This window comes from Mesoplodon densirostris, chromosome 7 (genome assembly GCF_025265405.1).
Source record: "Mesoplodon densirostris isolate mMesDen1 chromosome 7, mMesDen1 primary haplotype, whole genome shotgun sequence".
Lineage (NCBI taxonomy): Eukaryota > Metazoa > Chordata > Mammalia > Artiodactyla > Ziphiidae > Mesoplodon > Mesoplodon densirostris.
In genome coordinates, this window is record NC_082667.1 from 41,159,654 (window position 1) to 41,186,235 (window position 26,582).

Sequence of the window (26,582 nt, forward strand, 5' to 3'; positions counted from 1 at the left end):
TAAAGCAAGGGAATATTTTTAACCTACAAGGTTAAACCTACAGGACAAAAAAATGGGAGCTGGTATTGGAAAAAGCCAAGAAGCAACCCACTAGATATTTCTGGAAGCAGGAGGTGAACGCTGGCTGCCCAACTTATACCCTGTAAGCAGGAGAATTTCGAATCACGTTCTCTGGAAACTGATCAGCCTGAGACAAAGGAAAGAGACTACCCTGATAATCAGACAGTGAAGACCACTATCAACAAGCCCTACCCATGCACACTGGATCGTCCCATCAGCTTCTGATGCCATTACTCTTAAATAGGAGCAAGCAGTCAGAGATCACAGACATCTGAGGAAAGCAGTTCACACAGTGAGGTCAAATACAAACAGAAAGACATTGTTTGAAGAAAATTATGCAGAAAGAAGAAAACTTCAAAAAATTTATAATTAAGATACTAGAGGTATTAGCTCCAGGAAAAACAAAACGTGCAGGAAAGGAAAAGTAATCACAGTATACCATATGGCTCAGAGGTGAAGAGTATTTATAAAGGTAGAGGTATTTATAAAGTCATAACAAGGCAAACAGAATATTGATCCAACCAAAATTATGGTGTATTGAGAGAATGGAGGAATGGTGTGTGTGTGTGTGTGTGTGTGTGTGTGTGTGTGTGTGTGTGTGTGTGTGTGTGTAGCAGGGATGACGAGGTGACCAAAACTGAAAAATCAAGAAGTAGCAATGTAAGCATGTTTTATAGAGATATGGAGATAAATATCAAAGGATCAGCCAAAAGAAATGAAAGTGGTTGCCTTTCAGGAGTGGAAAACTGGAGCAGAAATAGGAGATTGCTGTTTTTTGGTAACAGTGACAAAGAACCAAATGACTTTTTAAATTACATACATGAGTAACTAAGTAAAGGAAAATCTGGATAAATATTGTTTTTCAGTTAGAAAAGATATTTTAAAGACAAAAATCCATCATATGTGCATCCACTTATATTGTACAAGGAAAATTACATTTTTCAAAACATCACTCCAGAATTCAGAAATTTTGGAACTCTCTGTGTTTTATTGACCTTAGCATTGCTCAGTGCATTTGTGGAATTCCTATTTAGAAATGACCTTCAGAGATAAGTTTATTAAACATAAGCTTTAATAATCTTAAATATATTAGACTGCACAGCACATTGGATGGTGGTTATACTGAGCCCTTAGGGAGCTGTAGCTGCACTGTAGTTGGTGGAATGATTTCTCCGGAAAACGTAATTGATTTCTCTTCTAGAGTAGCAGAGGCTGGGAGAAAGGCAGCGCCATGGAGTAATTGTTGGGGTTTGGAAAGAGGCACAAATTGAAGGATGTGGAGAAATATACCAGAGCCACACCCACAGAATGACTGACTGTAAAGGAGTTAATATAAGAAGCAAGAAATAATTTCAAACACTTCTTATTCATATTTTTAATGAGTCAAAGGGTGTATTGCATTGATAAAGAAAAGCAATTTACTATGTAAAAGGAACAATGAAATAAACATACAAAAAGAAGTATTGGAAATAAAAACATGGTTGTCAATACTAAAGATCTCAAGAGAAGCAATAAAAAACCAGAATGTAATCATTGCTGAAATAAAAATGACAAAATGCAAGGAATTCCTCCAGAACATAGAACAAAAAAGACAATGATGGAAATTATGAGAAAAAAGAAAAAGATGTAGGCATTCTAGTAGATTGAAACAGGATGGTGGAAAATTATTAATCAAAGGAATAGAAGAAAATTTCACTGAGCTGAAGAGTTGAATCTTCAGTAATAAAAGTGTTCACCAAATGCTGTGAAGGATTATTGAGAAAGGATCTATACCTAGAAAGTTATCTTGGTAAATTTGTAAATTCCAAGGATAAAAAGAAATCCCATAAGCCTCCAGATATGAAGAAAAAAAGAAAGGGATAACAAAACCTGAAGGAGAGAATGAGACTGGCATTGGACTTTCCATATTCAACACTCCACACTTCAAGACCATGGGAGTAATGACTGTTACAGAGTTCCTGTGTAAGGGTAAAAATAAGACATTTGGACATGAAAAAAGTTAAGTACACTACCTATGTTCATTTTTATGAAAAGATTACCTAAGGCAGTACTTCAGTCAAATTAAAAATGAATTTTAAATAATTTAAATTAAAACACAGAAAATTTTATATAATAGTAATAAGTGATGCTATCAAATTTACAGCTGTTAAAGAGGATTCTTAAAAGAGGAATAAAATAGTTAACATTATCCTATATATAATCATTTATATATAAATTAATAGAAATCAGGACTAGAAATCCAGATTATTTCTTGGAGGTGACGTAAGGGAATGCAGAAGCAAAAACAGTACTAAAGGTGAAGTCTTACATAGGATTGAGGGAGGTCAAAGTTACACTAAAAATTCGGGAAACCAGGCTAGAAATCCAAATTTAAAATATTTGTAAAAAATGTAAATTAAAAACTTACAAAATAGGATGTAGAACTTCTAAGAGAAAAAGAAGAAAAAGAAAACTAGATAAGACTAGCAAATGTTGGCAAAGCAAAAAGGGTCAAATGTTAATATATTAATGATCATAAAATCCTCTTTTTAGTGGCAAAGACATTCCAATTGAGGTATATATATATATATGTATATGTATATATATATGAATCTAACCATATGCTACTTATAAGGCACAATATGATATTAAAAAATATTGAAAACAAGGGTATGAGAGAATAGAAAATATATATTGGTCTCTGCCCCTGGTTCCTGGCACAAAGTTCCTAAAACCCTTGTAATTTCCTAAGTGATAAGAACTCTAGGGGCATCTCTTGCTCTAATATTGGTCTTAGACCTTGGTTCCTGAAACCTTAGTAATTTCCTGGGTGATAGGAGTGTCTTTTGTTCTAATGAGGCAACTTTGGGCAGGTTCCTAGATGACTTCTGGATGAGGGCTGGTCACCAGAAAGACCAAGTCATGATTAGAAACTTGGAATTTTCAGCCCCACCTCTCCCCGCTCCATTCTCTTGTGTAGGGCGATGGTCTGAAAATGGAGTTAATGATCAATCATGCCTACGTGATGAAGCCTCCATAAAAATCCCCAAAGTATGGGGTTTGGAGAGCTTCTGGGTTGGTGACCAGGTGGAGGTGCTGGGAGAGTGGCATGCCGCTTCCCATATACCTTGCGCTATGCATCCTTTCCATCTGGATGCTCATCTGTAGCCTTTAACAAGCTGGATGAAAGTAAGAGTTTAAAGGTAAGTGTTTCCCCTAATCTGTGAGCTACTCTAGCAAATTAATCAGATCCAAGGAGGGGCTATTGGAACCTCTGATCTGTAACTGGTTGGTCAGAAGCACAGGTGACAACCTGGGCTTGCAACTGGAGCTGAAGAGGGTGGTGAGCAGTCTTGTGGGACTGAGCCCTCAACCTATGGGATCTGATGCTGTCTCTGGGTAGATAGTGTCAGAACTGAGTTGAATTGCAGAACACCCAGCTGGTGGCCCAGAGAATTGCTTGGTGGGAGAAAAAACCTCCACACATTTGGTGACCAGAAGTGAAGTGTTCTCTGTGAAGGTAAAGGAGACACACAGGGAAGAAAGACACAGTAGGGAAGAAATGGGTTTTTCCCTACAAAGGAATGAAAAGACTGAATTTTTTCCTTTATAAAAGGGATGAAGAAGGCTATTACAGACTAATGCAAATTAAGAAGAAAGCAGAGAGGGCAATATCAATATCAGGCAAAGTAGAATTCAAATAAAAATCACTCACTTATACTTGTGAGACACTCTAGAAAGCTAAACCATATAATATACCACAAAGATATAACATCCATGAACCTCAATATATTGAGCAACAGAACACTGGACATATAAAATAAAAACTGCCTGAAATAAAAGAAGAATTGGATAAAAATTACAATTATAGTAAAGATCTTTCTTAAAATGTGACAGATCAAATAGACAAAAAGGTAATAATGGATTTGAAAAGCATAAACATAATAATAATAACAAACAGTTTGGCTATATATGTATGACTTTTTAACCTTTTTTCTTAAGCAAAAGAGAATATACGTTTTCAATGCCTAAAGGACATTAATAAAAGTTGATCATGTAACAAATCATAAGAATAATCTTAATGAAACTGAACTATCATATAGGTCATATTCTATGACCATGGATGTAGGGGGATTAGAAAGTAATAATAAAAAGATAATTAAACCCCACCCCCAGAAATTACATCTCCCAAATATCTCTTGAGTCAAAGAGGAAATCAAAGCTGAAATAATAGACAATTTAGAAAATGAGTGGGAACACTAATTCTACGGCCTGCAATGTTGAGCCCAAGAGGAACTTTAGCTTTAAATGCTTGTATTATTTAAAGAAATCATGAAATCCAGAAATCATTAAAATAACTGAATCATATTTTTCAACTCAAAAATCAGAACAGGATAAGTAAAATAAAACATAAAAGGACAAAGAGTAGTAATTCATGAATAAAGCAAAAACAAAGTAAAATGTAGACATGGTTCTCTTAAAAAGTCCAATAAAAGTAGATTATTTATTCATTCTATAGTTATTTATGTTCTGGGCATACACTCTGAAAACAAAAAGGACAAACTTGGCTGATTCACTTTGTTGTACAACAGAAATTAGCACAGCATTGTGAAGCAGTTATACTCCAATAAAGATGTATAAAAAACAACAACAGAAAAACCCCACCAAACATGTCAAAAATAAATAAATGTTTCATTTAGAAGGAGTTTAGGTTGATAATTATGGCACAAACACCTATAATTGGGAGAAATCTTGGATAAATAAAAATCAAACCCTGTTATAACCTAGATGTCAGATAATCATGACTCACCCACATCATAAATGTTCTGTGTAAAATCTCCCACCTCAGGCCTTCGTGTTTTCTGTTCTTCGTGTCTGGAACCGTCTTCTCCCAGACATAAGCTCTGCTCAAATGCTGCCTTACCAGGAATCTTTGTTTGACCACCCCATTTTCATCCTCAGCCTGCTTTATTCTTCTTCATATCACATATGAAACATGTTGATATCTCCCACTGTCTCTCCCACTAATGTAAAAATCCCTTGGAGGAGTGGTCTCTAGTGCGTTCACTGCTGTCTTCCTGGTGCTTAGACCAATGAATGGCTCACTGTAGACTTTACATAAATGAAATCTTTGTCAAATGAAGATTGCTCCACAAATCATTACTGTGTATATAGGTGACATGGTTTGATAAGCATATAACAAATCCCTGATGAGTGAGGTTTTATCATCTTCATGATCTAAATTTTTACATATTTCTCTATAGTGCATGGGACAGAGGCAAAGCCAACCTGGCTCTCCATTCTTTGGAGGCCAAGGTCGACAAGGTCTGGTCCCATGTCTGTTGTGGTAAGTGGTGGCTTTCTCATGGAAACCTCCAGTAATTCTCATTCACTTCTGATTTGTAATTACACTGTACCCAAATGAGCTCTATGGCTCCCTACTAAATACTAAGTTCTTTAAGGTTTGTTTCTTAATGGTCTTTGTATGAGTCAGAGAGCCTAGTGTTGTGCCTGGCATACATTCAGTCTTCCGTACTTTTTTCCAAAAGAATGAATGAAGAGAAATAGCAGTCTCCATGGCCTCAGATTTGCAGGAGTGAAGTGATATCTGGTACCCAACCTTAGCTTCAAGACCTTCAATCTGCATATTAGCCCTTAGTGCCATCTTCACACCAGGGACTTACCACCTGCTCAATCCAGAACCCTGTCCTGGCTCTGCTATGGATTCCAGGCAGGATACTCCCCACATCTTTTTGCCATCCATTTCTAATGTAGCAAAATGCTGGGATTGGAGCCAGACATATCTGCTGAATTCAAATCCTACCTTCTCCAGAAACCAGCTGTGTATTCTGGGCCAAGTTCCTGCTTTATTTCTCTTTCTTTCCACCTTTCTGAACTCAATGTGACAGAAGCTGCTAGTTGTTCACCAATATCCATTCTTTTTCCTTTTATTGTAGTACCTCTAAGCTTTAACTGGCCATATGGCTGCCCAGTTAGAGACTGCATTTCTCAGCCTTCCTTGCAGCTAGCTCTTGCCCTGGGGCTAAGTTCTGGCCAATGCGGAGTGAACAGAAGCAAGGCTTGTCACTTCCAGGTCATACTCCTAAGAGGAACGGTCTTACTCTCTCCTCTTGCCCTTCCCCCTTCCCTCTGGCAGGAGCACAGTCATGATGGTGGGAGCTGAAGCAATCACTTCAGGCCCAGAGCTGGAAATCATGTAGTGAGAATGGCGGAGCTGCCCTACCAGCCCTGGTCTGCTCATCTCTGGTCTTGTGGATGAAACAGAAATACACTTCAATCTTTTTTAAACCTGTGTATTTGGGGGTCTCTTTGTCACAAAAGCTTAGACTATACTCTAACTAATATGCTCAATTTTGTTAGTTGTAAAATGAGAATGATACCTAGCAGGGCTGTTCTAAGGAGGACTATGCAGTAGAAGTTTAAGACTTGTGCAGCTTTCCTTTAGCCTGATGTCAAAGTCACAGTCTGAGCAGAATAACTGAAAGTAAGATATCTGGAGTGTTTGACTAGTGCCAAAGTCAGTCACAGTCAAGATCAGGCACTATAGTATCACCCCTACCCCCCATCCCTCTCCCACTTTCTCCACTCCTTCTCAACTCCCTAAGCTCTAGGGTCAGCCAGTGGCCAGTTGGCTAATGAAACAGTAGGAAGAGAAACCTTTACGGGGTTGGTGGCAGGGAAGGACAGACATTTGTCAAAAAGAATTTAATTTTTTACAATGGCAAATGCCATACAAACTCTGTTCCTTATCTCTTCCTGAAACGTTTGGTAAAATATCCAGTTCTTGTTGCAGTTTTGAGGAGCTAAATCTGTTTTGAGGCTATGTTTACGTTTTGAGTTCAGCCTTAAGGGCAAGACTGGAGGGATGCTTGGACACTCAATGCAGCAGAAAAGGAGCAAGCTGGCCAGGAGCTGCTGCACTGTGGAAACCCAAGAGCACATGAGGCCTATGTGGGCATCCATCACCCTAGAACACTGGAAAATTTCACTAAAAGTTGGAAAATGGTGATTTTTGACTACAGATCCATAGTTAAAACTGAAAAGGCTCAAACTATAGATTCTTAATTAAAGTCACTTGAATTTCTCCCAACCTCCTCACCAAAAATAATTGGTACATCCTCTATTAATACTAAATTTCAAAATTCACATAACATCAGGGAGATTTTGGCATAATTAAGTACCAACATAATTAAAAAGAAATGCCTCAGCACTTACCCCACTGTATTATGGGCTTGGTTCTCCATGTCAAGAAACTGCAGCATCTTGTTTGTATTTCTTGATTTTTAATCTGTGAGGGGGAAAAATGATCTAGATTTCTAAAATGCTTACATCTATTAACCTATAAAACAAAAAAATGTTGCTACTGGCAAACCATGTTGTTATATGAGTTCTTCTGAGTGTAGTAGCTCTTGGTTCCACAAAACATAGAAACTTGCATGTGTGTGTGTGCCCCATGCATTTATGACATTGGCTTAGTGATGAGCTGAAATAGATGCTACTGACTGAAGTGAACATTCATTCACTATCTAATGAACAACAGCTTGGTGCCAGGTACTTTGCAAAGTGCCAGCACATGAGATAAGTAAAACAGAATTCCTACTCCAGATGGGTCCCAGCTGAAGGTACTCAAGCTTTCCTTCCTGGTGGCTCCCCTAAAGGTCTGCCTTTATTTGAGTAGATTCTTTCTTTGGTCCTGTCTGGATTTAGTTAGAATGAATATACCATGAGATTTAGGACAAAAAGCCTAAAATTGCCTAAAAACAGAAATCTTACAATTCCTCAGTGGCTCTGTGGGCAGTTGCTCACCCTTTTGACAAAATAGGGATGTTAGTACTTCCTAAAGTAAAAAAAAATGTTTTTCCCAGCAAGGTAGTTTTAATTAAAAAGAAAAAATCTATGAGGACAATGGACAAATATTGAAAAGGACTTTGACTCCTCTGAATAAAAGTTAAACAGCATTCAAGATGGTAGAAAGAGGAGGAAGACAGGCAGGCTCAGGTCCCTCTCAAATCAAAGGGATTAAAGAGAGACCCTGGAATTGGGAGTGGAGCAGGAGGGCGAGGAGCAGGAATGGGGAATGAAAACTTGACCAGTACGTTCAGATGAATAATTTCATTTTGTAGGTTCTCAAATCCCTCACTTTAACATCAGGGAAACTGAGGCACAGACGAGCCAAGTGACTTGCCCAAAGCCACACAACTAGAACACAGGCCTTCCAGTTTAGGGAGAATCTCTGTTATGAATTCTACAGGGTCAGTCCGAGCCTCTCTCCACCCGTCCGCAGCCCGCGCCCCCCCTCCCGGGAGGGTTCAAGGCCAGCCTCCTCGGATCAGCCTGTCTGTTGGGGGTCCCCTGCCCCTCTTGGGCAAGCTGGGCTGAAGGTCGAGGGTCCGAGGCGGGTTACCTGAGCCGCGCCGCGCGCTCTCCCGACAGGTCTGAAGCCCCGAGAGTAGGAACGCCGGGGCCATCGCCAGCTTGGCCCGCCCCGAGGGGCCGCGCCGCCCGCCGCGCGGCCTCCGAGGCCGTTACGGCCTCTCGCTCCCGGCCCGACGCCGCCGCAGAGCCGCCGCTGGCTGCCATGGGGACGCGGCCGGACTCGCTGCTGCGCGGGGTGAGGTGGGGCATGGGCTCGGCGGCGCGGCGGGCTGACCCGCGGGAGGCCGCGGCTGGCGCGCCTTGCCGGGCTACCCGGGACCTCGCCGCCCTGCAGTTCTGCGTGTGGGGTCTGCTCAGCAGACGGAGGGCTCCCCGAGACCATATTCTGGGTGCTGTCCACTTTGTGGCTCCCACTGCTTAGCAGAGTGTCCGGCACTCGATGGGGATCCGAGAAATATTTGTCGAATGAATGCACGAAATAACGAGGGAACAAAGTGTAAACAGCTGTGGGGAGGGAGGGTTCTGCATCCAGGTTCCTTAAATCCCCCTGGCTTCCCCCGCTCTTACCCACATTTGAAATGATACGAAAAAGAAATAGACTTACGGCAGAGAGCTGCCCTTCGAGTCACCAAAGTGTCCCCCAGCTAGGAAGCGCTGGACTTTCAGCAGCAACTGTACCTGTCTTTCCCGTCTAGCGCATTGGGTCCTTAGAACAACTCTGCGAGTTAGACGGAGCAGATAGTGTTGCTTCCCTTTTAGGGAGAAGGAAATACCTCCTAACTGGGGGAACACGGACGGAACTCTGATTGATTCCAAATTCTTTCTTCTTTTTCACCAAATTCCAAGTATAACTGATGACAGAAGCTCTGTCTCATGGTTCTGATTTCAAAGAAATGATAGGAAAGAATATATGCATAAATACTTGTACGTACACACACACACACACACACACACACACACACACACACACATATATACCCTTTTTTTTTTTCTACTGATACCACGAGTGGTATTTTAAGCACTTAGATTTTGTGCTTGGAAAATATTCTAGCATCTATTTTAGGGACAGTATTCCTTGCAATACATTCAGTCGATTAATTCCTAATTCTTAAAATCTTTTATTTGCACTCCACTTTCATAATATTAACATTAATTTGCTACTTTAATATGGCTATCAATTTAATACTGACCTCAATTCCTCCATCCAAATTCCACCTGAATTTCAAAAAATCATTTGCTGTTTCTTGACAAATTGAGTTTCATAGATGAATTGTGTAAAGTAACTCAGGTCATTAGTGCTAATAAGTGTTTCATAGTCCTCATTATGATTGAATGAAGAAAGTGATCATTTTATCTTAACTTGAGACCTTCCATTATTCTGTAAACCTTAGTCATATTCTCTATTCTTGTCTAAACTGAATGGATCAATGTATTTATTCTGACCCCAGGAAGGGAAAATGGAAATAGGAGTGAAATTTAATGAAGTTTCAGGATGCCCAATATCACTCACGCTGTGTAGCCCTTTACCATTGGTAAGTACTTTTATGTTCATTAGTTCCTTATATGCTCAAAATGTACCATGCAACAGAAGTGTAACAGGTGTTATTATAGCTCCTTTTAGCATATTAGGAACCTAAGGTTTAGAGAGAATTAAAAAATTTTGTCCAAGAGGATACATCTAGTTCAAGTGCAGCTAAGATATGGACCAAGATCATCTTACTTCAAATTCAGTGCTCTTCAAACTCTGTCCAAAAATTAAGGTTGAGTAGGTTTCTTTAGCAGTCAGAATCTTGCACAGGTAACTGTAGATGTATTTAAAGCCATATTTTCACAAGAAAGAATGAATGTGAGCAGGGCTTGCAAAGCATAGGTATGTGAGAGTTCACATACTATGACAGATTTAAAGAAAATTTCAATACAGAATAGAAATATCCCATTCAATTGAATAGGAATAAAGGTTTCATTTCAGGGTGAGACTTAAGACTTAAAATGCAAAGACCTACCCTACTCCCCTCCTCACTGCTCCATGACTCCCCGCCATCAAGTAAGAACTGCAAAGCCTTGAATTTACCTGAAATGTACCTATTATTAGATCTTTTCAGGTGAAATTGTTTTGAAAGGGATGAGGAGAGGATCGAGGATGGCCTTTGGAAGAAAAGCTAAGGGATGAATTATGTAGAATAAATAATAATCATTATAGACTGAACCTTAAAAATTGAAAAACCTTCATTAACAAAACAGTTTTCATGCCAAAATTTATAATAGTAGTACAGAAAACAAACATATGACTTTAATATATGGAAGGTTATATAAATTATCTTTATGTCTGTCTTTTTATCAACATGGGAATATTTATTTTTATATCATTTTAAAAAGAAGGCTAAAAATTATATATATTACAATGAAAAGTTATGACTACCTTATGCATGGAAAATATTTTAGAAAAAAATTTAATAATAATAATTATGAAATAACCATAGAATTGGAAGAATTCATTAAGGGCACCTAGTCCAAACCTTCATTTTATATAAAGAAACTCAGACCCAAAGAATTAAAATGATTTGACTAGTTCTATTTCTAGTTAATGACAAAAATAGAGATTAGAATCCAGGTTTTTTCCTGATTGTATCTTGCCACTTCTATAAGTGGAAGCAGGTTGAGGGAGTCTTCTGGAGATGCTTCAATGCATATTCTAGTTGAGAAAATAGCCATTCAGGAAAAGGAGATTCGGTCTTTAGAACCAAGGCCACCCTAGAGACAGCACTGTCCCATAGAAATACAATGCATACCACCTATCCACCCATGTAATTTAAAATATTCTAGTAGTCAAACTTAAAAAATAGGAAACAGGTGAAGTTAATTTGAAAAGTATTTGAAAAGTATATTTATTTAACCCAACATATCCAAAATATGTTTTCAACTATATGTTTTCAACATATAGCCAGTATAAAAAATTGAGATATTTTACATTCTTTTTTTCTGTACTTAATCTTCAAAATCTGGTGTGTAGTTTATACTTCCAGCACAATCAGTTCCTAGAGCCATATTCAAGTGCTCAATAGCCACACATGACTGGTGGCTACCAAATTGGACAGCATAGCCCTGGAATATGAGTGCCTGGTCAATGTACTAAAGCCCTTTGTTAAGTGTGAAGGGTCATACAATGAGAGAGAGTCTAAGTAATTTGGGTGTGATTTGAGACGGACTACGAAAGTCTCCTCCCTCAAAATCCTCATTAACTTTCTCTGCATTGGGAGAGGGATTGGAGAAAAGCATAACTAGGCCCCTTAGCCAGGCAGGGTGAGGCCTTTCACTGCATCATGACTCACAGTCCTATGAGTTCTCCTCATCAGGGCTGCTTCTCCAAAGAGAATTCAGACAATTCAGATTTGATGGGAGGGCCTCTTTGTGTCGGCTGGCCAGGGGCCCAGGTGCCACAGAAGCATGTCCTCCTAATGGGAATTAGGAACACTGGATCTCATTTTAGTTTCAGAAAATAAAACTAAATTTTTTGGAAAATGGCTACCATGACTTTTTCCTATAGTTTTCCTTCTTAGAGGTCCTTAGTGTTTTGCTTTGTGGTTTTGAAAATGTAACCCTCTCTTGGATATTAAAGGGAACTAAAGATTTTTTACAGTCTTGAGCTAAAGTTTCATGGATGGAATAGCTTATTTCCTGGAATCAGGCATGGCAGGGTTGATGCTGAAGTGAAAGGTTCCCAATGGGGAAGACAAATTTGGAGCCAGGGGTCAACTCTTTCCAAAAGCTCATCTCTGTTAAAACCTTTCAGGTCTTGAGCTAATATGATAGTGAGAAATTATTGGGTCAAAATTGAAGAAAGGCAAGAACCTAGAGAAGTGAGCCCAGAGCTCAATGCTTCTTTTGCCTGGAAAGCATTCGATGTTCTGGAAGGAATAACCACAAAACTGAGCAGCAGTTCTGGTAGTCTTGGGAAGCAAAGGGGCCAAAAGACAAAGCCTGGGCTCACCCTAGATAAGGAGTCAATAAATACCCTCTGCCTTTAAGCTGGAATCCCAAAGAGCTTTGCCCTCAGGAAAATGGTGAAGTGGAAATAAATCAGTCCTCTCACTAACTTGCAGCCCAGCTTTGGATCACCTAAGTAATTCAGGACAATCTCAGTCTCTGAGCATGGATAAGGCAGTGTTGGACTGGTAGATTAAAACACCTGGAAAAAGTTAGCAAAAATTTTCTCTGGTGAAGATTAAAATCATTCTAGGCCTCAAATTCTTCCTAAGAATAATATCTCAAATAGCAGAACAGACGCAAATATAATCTAGGACCAGGAAACAAGATACCATCAGGGAAAACTGGTAGAAAGTACAGACCATAGAAACAGAACCACAGAAGATTTATATATTGGAATCAGACAAAGATTATAAAAATATGGATAATATGTTTAAAGAAATAAAAATAAGATTGAAAAATCTGTAAGGAGTGCTAAATATAAAAAGCAACAGCATATTTGAAAAGGAACCAAATAGAAATTCTAAAGCTAAAAAAATTACTAATAACAAAAATTAAGAACACAGCAGATGTGTGTAATAGTAGATCTGATACAGGTAAAGAGAGAATTTGTGAACTGGAAAACAGATCAGAAGAAAAGTTCCAGATTGTAGGGAAAAGACAAAATATTGGAAAATATTTTAAGATGAAGGTTTACAACTTTAGTACTTATTAATAGAATTATTTGTTGTTATGAAAATAAAAACAGATACTATATATGAAAGTATCTAGTACATGCCCTTGCATTTAGTGGGTACTCAAGAAGTATTTGTTGAATTTGATATTTGGTTATTTCACAAATCATCTTTGTCACTTTTTATAACTTCCATTTCTTTGTCAAAGTGTTCAGGTTTCTCTTTTAATTTTTAAACATATTAATCATAGTCATTTTCTATTCTGTGTCTTATAATTCCAATCTCTGAAATTTTGGGATCTATTACTGCTATTTCTTATCATGTTATCTTATTTTCTTGTATGTTTTATGAGTTTTGACTATAAGATAATTTGTGGGGGGGATTTATTTCTGGGACATCTTTGAGGCTAGAATTGAGGTTAAATTTTTCCAGAGGATTTGCATTTGCTTTTGAGAGTTGCCATACGGCATAACCAGCCCCAAATTATTTTATATTAAATTTTTGACAGGAGATTTTTAAGACAACACAGGTAATATGAATGAATGAAAAATAAGTGTAGGGACAAGTTATGATACAGATTTCCAGAGAAAGAATTTTCCTTCACTTAGGGTCAAAGTTAAGATAGGTATGTGTTCTGCTGTTCCATTTTTGTGACAAAAAATAAGTGTCTTTTATTTTAGAATAGTTTTAGATTTACAGAAAAATTGTGAAGATAATACAGAGAGTTCCCATATACCCCACATTCAATAGCCCTTATTATTGACATCTTTTATTAGTATGGTCCATTTGTTACAATTAATAAACAAATGCTGATGTATTATTAACTACAGTTTGTACTTTACTCAGATTTCCTTAGTTTTTACCTAACATCCTTTTTTCTGTTGCAAGATCCCACCCAGGATAACACATTACCTTTAGTTATCATGTCTTCTTAGGCATCTCTTGGCTGTGACAGTTTCTAAGAATTTCCTTGTTTTCGATGATCTTGACATTTTTGAGAAGTGCTGGTCAGGTATTTTGTAGAATGTCCTTCAATTGGAATTTGTCTTGTGTTTTTCTCATGATTAGACTGGGATTATGGGTTTGGGGGAAGAAGATCACAGAAGTAAACTGCCATTTTCATCACATTGTATCAAGGGTACCTACTGTCAACATGGTTTATGATTGTGGGTGTTGATCTTGGTCACCTGATTGACATAGTGTTTGTCAGGTTTCCCCACTGTAAAGTTACTCTCCCCTCCCTTTCCACTCTGTGCTCTTTGGATGGAAGTTATTATGTACAGCCTACACTTAAGGAATAAGGAGTTTTGCTCCATCACCTCCTTAAGGGTAGGGTATCTATATGAATTATTTGAAATTCTTCTGCATGGAAGTTTTGTCTCATCTCTCTCATTTATTTATATCTGTATGGACTCATGGATATTTATTGTATACTTTGAATTATAATTCAAAGCTTTTTTATTTATTTTGTTTCTCAAATTGTTCCAGCTTTGGCCACTGGGAATTCTTTCAGTTAATTTCTATGTCCCTTTGACATACTCTCATCATTGTGGGTGTTAGTTTCGTTTAGTTTTGGGATTTTTTGAAGCACTTCATGACTTTCTGGCATTATAAGATGTTCCAGGCTCATCTATATCTATAAATATCTATATCTACAAGTATCTATAAATGCTTCTATACGTAACCATTTGTTTTTTATTAGGCTAAACATGAGTTCCCATTGTAATCTCCAACTAACCTATTATGTGGATCATTCTAACCTCCTCTCCTTGCTTACGTGTAAACTCCTATGCCAACAGGAAAAAATTGGCTCCTACCATCCACCATCTATTTACTTAATTACTCAACTGTATAAGTATACAGGTATCACAGTATTGGAAGCGTTAACCTGTACCCTCTGAAAAACAACTTTATCAGTTAGAGTACAGTATTTATGTACAGTTAATTTTGCCTTTTTTACAGATTCTATTCATACCCAAATTTACTTAGATCAGTACCTTTGCCCCTTACCTCTTTCATACATTTATAATATAGTTAGAATGTCACATTTTGCATTCCATCCTGGGATCCTTCAACCCCCTAAATCACTTTTTAAAAATTTGTATGCATTAAAGTTTACTCTTTGTCTCTCATTTACTTTTATAGTGAGAGTAGCCTTTGGGGATCCCAGTTTTTTGCAGGGGTCTTCTATTAGAATCCTCACCTGGGCTGGTCCTGGGCTTTATATCCATTGCCCTTCTGCCCATAGTCATCACAGTGTAAGAAGAAACACTCAGGGCAAAGCTGATGTTAGCATTTACTCCCTTGTTAGAGGTCTTGCTTTTACTTGGGTTTACAAATCTATCGGTTCCATTCTTTCTTTCCAACTCAGCAACATATTTATATTTTATATTTCATTTGTTTTGATAAGGAGGGTTGTTCAGTATACCTAATCAAACATGCTGCCAGAAATGGAAGTCTTTTCTACATTATTTAAATTTTTTCATATCATATTATATATAAATGTTCTTTAAGTTTCCTCAGCTCTTTATTTTTAGAAACAGGAACAGTAAAAATTATGACAGAGTTAAATAAATAATGCTTCAAGATCAGCCCTCATCTGCTATAAATAGTGTTGTTAGTGAGAGATTAAAGAACAGACTATAGCAACGTGTGGAGTAAGAGAATATGGCTTTAAAATATATTTAGAACACAGAATTTTGTATTAGGAAATCTAACTATCGTTATTTTATTGTTATTTAATTTTATTGAAATGACTTCTATGAATTGAGAATTACTTTCTGTGTATCTCTGAGTGTCATGTTTCCTAGTTATCCTATAAACAGTGGTTAATGTGCAGGTGGCTGAGTAAAACTGAGTTAGAGATACATGAAGAAACAAATTTCAATGGATAAACATTCTGTCATCACCACGAGAGACTGCAGCTCCTGTTTGAGAGAGATACCAGTGTTTTATCCATTTTAGTGTCACCCTTCAATGAGCATGTGAAACAACACGAAGGTTGAAAAAAAGTGACTCCTAGTACCCTTGTTTCTTAGGTTTGTGTTGCAAGACTACTCATCATGTTGCCACCATTATGCCTCTTTTTGTTCCTGGTATAAAGCATGTTAGCACTGTCCCTGTTGCTACCTAATATGAGTTGTTATGCCTATAATAAAACATTATTCCAGGAGGCATCTGAGTTCAGTGTTGAGGGAACGTAAGTTTGCCACATTCAATAGGAAAAAAGAAAACCAAAACATTTTTCTCTTTTCCTTTTCCTGGACAAAAATGATGAAACCTCTTAGATATGTCTCAGAAAAGGAAGCAGAGAAATATGTACCATGAAATCTAGTTTCCAGTGCCCTTACATATAGAGCCACTTACTCCCCACCTGCTTGCATTCTACAGTGCTTGATTCTACAGAAAACTTGTTAGAAAACAACTTTTGACAATTTAGGGATTGGTCATCTCTAAAAAATAAACTTACATCATTCTGATGGAACATTGTGGAGTGTCACCTGAAAAGTATACTTGCCTTCAGTTTATGGTAACCTCAACATCCAGAAACCCAAATTATCTCTGAAAGTTTGTAAATTGCTTTGTAAAGAAGGCATCAATCTCATTATCATGGGGTTGTGCTGAAATTCATTATGCAGTCCTATATCTGAACTGACTGGGAGAATTTTCTCAGCTTGACATAAATCCTTAGATGGTAGAGACTGATGATCATTGTGAGAAGAAACCACATTTTCTTTTTTTTTTCTCTTTTCATTGTTAAATGTTTCAATTGCATTTCTCACTTTAACTGGGCTAAGTCACTTACCTGCCCATGGCTGAATTAGGTTTGTTAACAATGAAGGAAAGGAAATTCATTCTTCTGAAAAAAGAATCAATAGCAGTAGGCAGTAGGCCCTCCAAGCAGGAAAAGATATATAATTTCAATGTTCATCATTTAAAATTGTGGAATTCTTATCTTGAACCCTTCTTTTCCTTTGAATATACAATATTAAAATACAGCTATACAAGTGATTTATTTCTGAGAAATTTATCTGAGCATTACAGAAAGAAGATGGGCTTTGAATTCAGATAGACGAGAGTTTGAATCCCAACTCTGTTACTTAACAGCTATATGACTGTCTAACATTTAATTTCACTGAATATTAGTTTCCTCCTTTCCATAGTGGGAAATAATAGTAGTTACAGGGCTGTAGTACATATTAAATTAGGTCAGTGATGTATTTAATGTGCTTGTCACTCAGTAGGTACCTAAGAATAGTTGGAATTAGCATCACTACATGGTTGTTTCTATTGTAGTGTTATTATTTGTTATATAACTATTCTGCTGTGTTTTATATATTCAGAGAGAAAAACTTTTAGAAGCAAATTAGCCTGGACAAGTTAAAATAAAGAGCTTAGAGAACACTTGAATGATAATTAAATATTGATAAAGGGAAAGGGAAAGGTAATTAAATTAATTGGTTGCTAAGGTATTTTTCCCAATTAAAAGTCAATCCCGGGCTTCCCTGATGGCGCAGTGGTTGAGAGTCCGCCTGCCGATGCAGGGGACATGGGTTTGTGCCCTGGTCCGGGAAGATCCCACATGCCGCGGAGCGGCTAGGCCAGTGAGCCATGGCCGCTGAGCCTATGCGTCCGGAGCCTGTGCTCCGCAGTGGGAGAGGCCACAACAGTGAGAGGCCCACATACAGCAAAAAAAAAAAAAAAAAAAAAAAGTCAATCTCATGGGGTTAAATAAAGACTTTCTGTGTGTCAAAATTTCATTTACTATTCCATTATTCATCCATTCAAAAACAGCACATTTATGTAATGTGAACTATATGCTAGGCATTGTGGGAGAGGAAAGATCAAGGGGTAGGAGCATGCAAAGAGAAATTCATCTGATAAGCAAGGTGCTTTTTTCAAATCATAAATATACAAAAAAATGCTCATCCTCACCAATAAAGAATACAAATTAATAAAAATATCAAGCAGTATTGAGAAAAATTAGAAAGACTAATAACATTTAAAATTGGCAAAGAGAGAGAGACATTCTCATCTACTGTTTGGGAGAGTATAAATTGTTACAATTATTCTGGGGAGGCAATTTAACAATATCTACCTAAATTTAAAATGTGCAAGCCTAAAATTCCAATTTTAAGAATTTATCCTAGAAATAATTTCTTGAGGACATAAAGATATACATAAAAATAGGTTTTGTTGCAGCATTGTTTATAATAGCAAAAAAGGAAGGGGGAGAGCAACAGAATAGTGTACACCTGTATTAGCTATGTATTGCTGTGTAACAAATTATCCCCAAAATTATCAGTTGAAAACAACAAATATCTATTACCTTATTTCTTTAAGGGTCATGAATTTGGTTTTGGCTTAGCTGGGTGCTTCTGGCTCCGAGTCTCTCATGAGATTACAGTCAGGATGTTGACCAGTATTGGAGCCTTTGAAGACTTGACTGGGACTGAAGGATCTGCTTCCAAGATGGCCCACTCCTGTCTGTTGGCAGGCGACCTCAGTCCCTCTCTACATGGACCGTGTGAACATTTCCATGGAGCTTCTTGAGCATCCTCATGACATGGCAGCTGGCTTCTCTCAGGAAAAATGAGCTAAAAGACAACAAGAAGGAAGCTGCAATACCTTTTATGAACTAGTCTTGGAGATCACACATTATCATTTCTATAATATTCTATTCATTAGCACCAAGTCACCAAATCCAGTCTAAGCTCAAGGGAAAATGAATTAGGCTCCATTTTTGGAGGGAAGGGTGTTGAATGATTTATGGATGTATTTTAAAACTATTTAACTTGTCCTCCGGCCACAGATTAAAATTATTCTCACATAGAAAATATACTCATCCCCTTCCAACACCCCCCAACCAACCCCATTTCAACAATTTATTGCATCAGTTTAAAGTCCAGAAACATGTCAACTTAATCAGATCCAGGTGAGGCTTCAGCTTGTCAGGTGTCATTCCTTAAGTGCAACTCCTTGAGTATGGTTCCAACAAGGAGATCCCCCAACAAGGGGATCCTTGAGATCCCCTTAGATCTCAAGCCCTGTGAACTAAAGAGACAAGTTATCCATATATATATACATCCATATACACACACATAAATACATACATGAGGGGATAACTCATCCTATATATATACATATATATATGTATGTGTGTGTGTGTATATATATATATATATATATATATATATATATATATGTGTGTGTGTGTGTGTGTATATATATATGGGACAGGCACAGGATAACCACTCTGGACATTCTTGTTCAAAAAGAGAAAAAATGGGAGGTCCAAAGCAGTCACTGTTCTATAGCAATTCTGAAATCCACTCAGCTACATGTTAGAAGTTCTTGATTCAAACTCATTCCTACTCCTGACCAGGAATGATTGTTCATGGCTCTTGGCTTCAATAACCTCTGAAGGTCACCTGGTACATCAGGTACATTTTCTACTTTCCTGATTCATTCCTCCTTTTCCTTGAAAGTTAGCCTATTTTGGAGCTATGTAGTTTTCTCAGTAAAATTTTGGAGCTCCAAATGCCTGTTTTCATTGTGTACTATCTCCTTCAGTCTAAGCTGGTGTTATTTCTGTAATTATAATTATTTTTAGAAACTATGTGGGCCTCCCACGAATCTTATCAGGGTTCACTTCATTAGACAAAAGCCACACCCACAAATCTCTTCAAGGTAAATTCTTCTCTACCTTGAGCTTCTGCTGAACTATGGAAGGACAGTATGCTTCAGCTTCTTCAAAGCTCTGTTGTTTGAACAGCTCTCTGAGACACCATCTTAGATCTTCCTGAGGTCATAAGCAAAGTATTTTAAAGCTACACTCTTAGCCTCATCTCTAAACTAGGCTTTCTTGGCAGTGGCCTGGAATTTATCTTTGCTGCAAATCCATTTCTTCATTTTAGTTTTGTTTGCCATCTGGAAAGACAGAATTTTTAAAAACCATCCATTTCTGGCTTCTTTGTGTTTAACAATCCTTCCTTTGGTTTCTCTCTTTCCTCTTATATTTCATTACAATCAGCAAGAAGAAACCAGGTGGCACCTTCAGCATTTTACCTGGAAATGTCCTTAGCTAGATCATCTGGCACATCAGGTACATTTTCTACTTTCCACATTACCACAGGGGACAGTCTTACTAAACTTTCTGCCACTATGTAACAAGGATCCCCTTTTCTCCAGTTTCCCTAAAGTTGTTCCTCACTTTCCTGTAAGCTCTCACCAGAGCCTCCCTATGGCAACCAGGCCTCTATTAACAATTTCTGACACTCTCCTCAAAGCCTTTACAGCCTTTTCCCACTACCCAGTTCCAAAGCCACTTCCACATTTTTAGGTACTTATTAGGATAGCACCCAACTTCCAGGTATCAAAATCAGTATCATTATCTACTGCTGTGTAACAAATTACTCCAAAACATAGCAGCTTATAACAACCATTTATTATATCACAATTGCTGTGGGTCAAGAATCAGGAAGCAACTTAACTGGGTGACTTTGGCTCAGGGTCTCTCATGAGATTATAGTCAAGATGTCAGTGGGGCTGTTTTCACTTTTTTAAATTGAAGTATAGTTAATTTACAAAGTTGTGTTAATTTCAAGTGTACAGCAAAGTGACTCAGTTATATATATATATATATATATATATATATATATATATATATAAAATCTTTCTCAGATTATTTTCCATTATAGTTCCTTTATAGGTATTACAAGATATTGAGTACAGTTCCCTGTGCTATACAGTAGGTCCTTGCTGTTTATCTATTTTATATACAGTAGTGTATATTTGTTAATCCCAAACTCCTAATTTATCTCCTCCTCTCCCTCCTGTGGCATTATTTTAAAGGCTTCAGTGGGGCTGGGGGATCCACGGCCAAAATGGTTCACTTGAATGTGTAGTGTCAGAGGGCCACTGTTCCTCACTGGCTGTTGGCATGGGACCTTAATTCCTGGCCATATAGTTCTTTCTTCAGGGCTTCTTGAGTGTCCTCATGACAAAGAACTGGCTTCTCTCAGAATGAGTGATCTGAGAGAGAAAGAGAAAAGGGGAAGCTGCAATGCCTTTTATGATCTAGTCTCAGAAGTCACATAATGTCACTTCCACCACATTCTATTCATTAGAAGCGAGTCACTAAGTTCAGTCCACACTCAGGGGAGGGGAATTAGGCTCCACCTTTTGGAAAGGAGTATCAAGAATTAATGGACTTCTTTTACTTTGTGAATGTATTTTAAAACCATATCAATACCCATTAAAAATAATGAGGTATGTTAAAAAATACTAACTTAGAAAAGCATTGTTGATATATCATTAATTAAAAAGAACAGAGCAAGTTTTATGATATGTATAGAAATGATATATATAGCGTGATTTTTTATTTTGGGAGAAACCGACCAAATCTTACATATGTAGGTGTAAGCACAAAAGTTTCTAGAAGCTTACAGATGAAAATGTTGATAGTGCTTACAGACGTATGGTAGGTGGTTGGAAATGAACCTAGTGGACTGCAGAGGAGTGAGTTTTACACATTACATTGAAAAAGAGGAATAATTACAAGTAATTTTTTACTCCTTCTTTGTGTCTTTCTGTGATTCCAAACTTGCTAAAATAAACATGTATTGCTTATATAATTAGAAGGTAGCAAGTGTGCATAACAGGGAGAGATTTAACTTTTAGCTATAAACATTGGATTGAGATTGGAAGAGAATGGAGATGAGACCTTACCCAAATCTCAACATAATGATCAAAAGCCCAACAGGAACACCAGTTTGTTAGTACTAAAGATCTGATTTGTTGAAAGTGGATAAAATCAGCCCTGTAAATTGTGAAAAACATAATTTCAGTTCTATCTGTTGGACTACAGGGTGTTGACAAGATTTTAAGAAAGAATATATAACGAAGGATTTCTGAGTAACACGGCAGATTGAAACATGCCTTCCCTACTCTCCTCTCCTGAAATTCCACTACAATGTCAATAGAAGATGAGATAGACACACACACACACACACACACACACACACACACACAAATAGAGAGAAGAAGAGGGGAGAGGGAGGTAGATATTGATAGAGAAAGAAAGAGGGGGAGAGGGAGAGATTGCAAGAGACAGAGAATGAGAGAGAGAGGAGGAGAGAGAAAGGGAAGGGAACAGGAAGAGAAAGAACAGGAAAGAAGACAGTGGTATAATTTTGGCAGCTGGAAAGCTGATGGATTAGTGGTGACTGACTCCTTAGACCAGGGGAAGCTGAAATCTAAGCCTACAAGAGCTGAAGCTAAGAAGTATGTCAACTCATGCCAGGGATTTCCAAAAAAGAAAACTCAGGAATTCAATCCACCAAGTACTTCAAAATATTGGGGAACAGATAGGGAAGAAAACAGAGTGTTGACTGAACATCTACATAAGGTATACCCGGATCCTTCCCTCTATACCATTCCCCAGCTGGATAACTGCCTCTTCTTGAATCTGGCAGAAAACTAGAGGTTTACTCTCTGGAGATGTCAAACCAGAGGTCTCCGGACTTAGGGCATTCAGCAGAGAGGAGGACGGAATACCATACCAAAAACAGGGGAACTGGGGCTTCCCTGGTGGCGCAGTGGTTGAGAGTCCGCCTGCCGATGCAGGGGACATGGGTTCGTGCCCCAGTCCGGGAAGATCCCACATGCCGCGGAGCAGCTGGGCCCGTGAGCCATGGCCGCCGAGCCTGCGCGTCCGGAGCCTGTGCTCCGCAACGGGAGAGGCCACAACAGTGAGAGGCCCGCATACCGCAAAAAAAAAAAAAAAAAAAAAAAAAAAAAAAAAAAACCAGGGGAACTGAATGAAAGCCTCTATTCTAAACAACCTCTTCCATGGCTCAGCTCTTAGAATGCTGGCAGTCATATTTAAAGGCAGGAGATTAGAGGATTCCTCTCTGAGGAAAGTGATCAGCCAAAGAGGAAAATGAGAAAAACAAAATAAACTACTTGCACTTGGGAGACCCCTAATGAAATGGCTGTGTTCTACTCAATTATCCTTCAGTGAAGCCAAGTCTTTAATAAGCCCTATTCTCTCTTCTCACAATTTTAAGTCCTCTTTCTTAAATATGAGCAAAACAAGAATAACAAGAGATTTGGGGGAAACTTTTAACATCAGAGAGACCAAAACGAATAGAAAAAGGTAGCACAGATGAAACAATATAGGAAGCAGAAAAAACAAAAACAAAAAAACTATAATCATCTTCAGGGATGATTACATCCCTGCATTACATCCATGACACATGCACACAAAAGTTATAAAAAGAACGTTTAGAAAACCAGATAGACCTTAGAAATTTTAAAATATGATATAAGAAATTATAATTCTGGAATAAAGTTTAGAATGCATTAATGATAGGTATATAGAAAGTTATCAAATGAAAAAAGTTAACTATTAATTCTAGGGAAAACATAACATTATATAAGAAAAGAATATAATACAGTACTTGGCTAAGATAAAAATAATGTTCACATAGACAAAATAATGCAAACTCAAATACTGATCTATTTAAAAATATGATATAGATAAATGTGTGGGTAGATAAAGAAGGAGTCTGTGTGGTGTCCAGGGGAGTCACGATGTATCTTCAACAGTGGGGAGAGCCTAGAAAATCTCTAAAATACAAAATTAATAAATAGTAGAATAAACTTGCTCATTAGAAAGCTGTGGTAGGTATCTGTCATTTCTTTTCAGGCTGTCTAGCTCCTTTTGAACAACATACTGTTATATTGGGGGAATTTACCGCCATATGAATCCTGTATCCCCAAAATAAACTCCCGAATTCTGTTCCAGTGTCCTTTTCAGCTAGCACAGACACATGTGACCTGGGCTCTGCCAGCAGACTCACTCCCATGAGATTCTGATCTAGAAGTGAGCGACTTGAGGAAGGTGATCCCATATGGAAAGCATTTGGCTGGTGAGGGCTGTAGCAGAATAATTCAGCTTTGGAGGGCGGCCACAAGGTTGAGTTCCAGAGCAGAATTGACATCCATGGGGCACGTGGTGGTAGAATGTGTCTTTTTTCAGGGGAGTCTGCTGTATGGTTTAATCACTGTTCTCAGAAGCTTAGCATCCCCATGAGCTACCCCACGTCTAAAGTCAGTCTGTTGTTTCCAAGTACCTAACAACCCTCAGAACTACAGAGGCAAACAAGAAAAGAATAGCTAAAGAACTTGAAATGGTTACCTCTGGGAGTGAAAATCAAGGGTGGGAAGAGGTTGATCAGGAAACTACTGTTTTTTGTGTTTCTCTTGGGCTTTCTAACCATGACTATTTGACTTTCTAGCTATGTACATACATAAGTTTGATAAAAATTAAAACTGAAACAAAAGAAAACAAAGAGACAATAAGAACTATCTTTTGGAGAGTATAAATACACCACAGAGTGCTATACCTCTCCTTTTTTTGTCTGTGGGAGACATCGCTAACCGATAAAGCTCTCACTCCCTACAGAGGCTGGAATCTCACTCACAATCCTCCCCAACACTTATTTTTAGGTGTATTGGAGTTCGGTCTTCAGTTGAAAACTCTTTGCCATTCTTGGCCTAAGAGGAAATGCTCAGTCTTGTGTAGGCCTGGCCTTGCATTTCTGAACTTAAGTGAAAGCAAGCCCAGAATATGTTTCACGGTATACAGAATTAGAACATATATCCTAATTCTGAGAAATACCTTTATTAAAGGATGTACCTCAGCGCTATAGTACTCTGTTATTCCAGTGAAATTGCTACAATTGAAAGAAGTCATTTAGGTTTCTGAACATGAACATGAAGATATACCTTGAAGCTTCACAGCACTATGATTAATAGAATTTTATTATCTCAGAGTTTTCAAAGTAGCTTAATCTCTTCACTAGCAGTATGGGCATAGCATTTTATAAGAAAATCATGTTCCTTCAAGTCAACATACAGTTAATTCACATCTGGAGATGAGGCTACTATGACAACACGACAATTTATTGTGGTTTGAACACCTTTGGAAAAGGAATTATTAAAAGGAAGAGAACAGAAATGCTTTGTGATAGAAAAACAGAATACCAGAATTATCCGGACAGTTCTTAACAGTCATTTGCAAGGACTTATTGGCACTCTTTTATCTTGGTGTTCTTTCTTTCTTTCTTCATTTCTATGACACAGTGGTAGGATTATTTGTTCTATAATGAAAACGAGTTTCTGTACAAGATGCGAGAAGCATACTTAAATCCATCGAACATAGCATCTGTTAAAATCTCCTGGCATTAAAGAAATGTTTAGGGCTTCCCTGGTGGTGCAGTGGTTGAGAGTCCGCCTGCCGATGCAGGGGATGCGGGTTCGTGCCCCGGTCCGGGAGGATCCCACATGCCGCGGAGTGGCTGGGCCCGTGGGCCATGGCTGCTGAGCCTGCATGTCTGGAGCCTGTGCTCCACAACGGGAGAGGCCACAACAGTGAGAGGCCCGCGTACCGTAAAAAAAAAAAAAAAAAAAAAAGTGTTTAACTGGATTTATTTCCAAACTTTTTATGAAATGTAGAACAATTGAGAACTAATTAGAGATCTAATAACCCTCTCTACTATTTCTACAGGTTGGACCATTGCTTTACGTAGAGAGGTATATCAAAAAATCACTTTCTAAACAGCTTTAGGGTAGACATGAAATTGAATAGAAGGAATACATTTTCCTCTGAATCTACTGTTTTTATTGTAAAGGTACAGAAAGAAGTTAGCTATGAGATGAAAGCCTTATGTGAAATGTGTAGAACAGGAGCTAGTGGGTTCCCTCAGAGTTTCCTGACACAGCCATGGCATCTGTGCTATTCCTCAAGCAGGACACATCTGCACTCTTTGATTCTTCCTGCTCTTTCACTTTTTTTTTCTCAAATTGAAGTATGGTTGATGTAAAATATTATATTAGATTCAAGTGTTCAACATAGTGATTTGACAATCAAATACATGACAAAATGATCAACACAATAATTCTAGTAAGAATTTGTTACATACAAAATTATTACAGTATTATTGGCTATATTCCTTATGTTGTCTATTACATCTTGTGACTCATTTATTTTATAACTGGAAGTTTGTACCTCTTAATCCTGTTCACCTATTTTGCCAAACTCTCCCTCCTCCTCCCTGGCAATTGCCTGTTTGTTCTTTGTATCAATGAATCCATTTCTGTTTTGTTTGCTCATTTGTTTTGTTTAGATTCCACATATAAGTGAAATTATACAATATTTGTCTTTATCTGACTCATTTCACTTAGCATAATACCTCTAGGTGCATCCATGTTGTCACAAATGGCAAAATTTTATTCTTTTTAATGGCTGAGTAATATTCCTGTGTGTGTGTGTGTGTGTGTGTGTGTGTGTGTGTGTTACATCTTCTTTGTCCACTCATCTATCCATGAGCATTTAGGTTGCTTCCATATCTTGGCTTTTGTAAATAATGCTGCAGTGAATATAAGGGTGCATATATCTTTTCAAATTAGTGATTGCTATAG

General features: G+C 37.9%; 1 protein-coding gene across 8 annotated transcripts in view; it reads right to left on the bottom strand.

Annotated features, from left to right (window-relative positions):
* The window catches only part of DEUP1 (deuterosome assembly protein 1), a 220,634-nt gene that overhangs the window by 92,332 nt on the left and 101,720 nt on the right, over positions 1-26,582 (bottom strand). For 7 of the 8 annotated variants that reach the window (XM_060102846.1, XM_060102848.1, XM_060102851.1 and 4 more), the window contains 4 exons: positions 18,424-18,691; positions 14,007-14,163; positions 9,041-9,315; positions 7,276-7,348 (listed from right to left, as the gene is read on the bottom strand). In XM_060102846.1, coding sequence (XP_059958829.1) covers positions 7,276-7,322 — 47 coding nt within the window. In that variant the 5' untranslated portion in view covers positions 7,323-7,348; positions 9,041-9,315; positions 14,007-14,163; positions 18,424-18,691. The remainder of the gene's footprint in view (positions 1-7,275; positions 7,349-9,040; positions 9,316-14,006; positions 14,164-18,423; positions 18,692-26,582) is intronic. The other variant, XM_060102847.1, reaches the window with a different exon arrangement.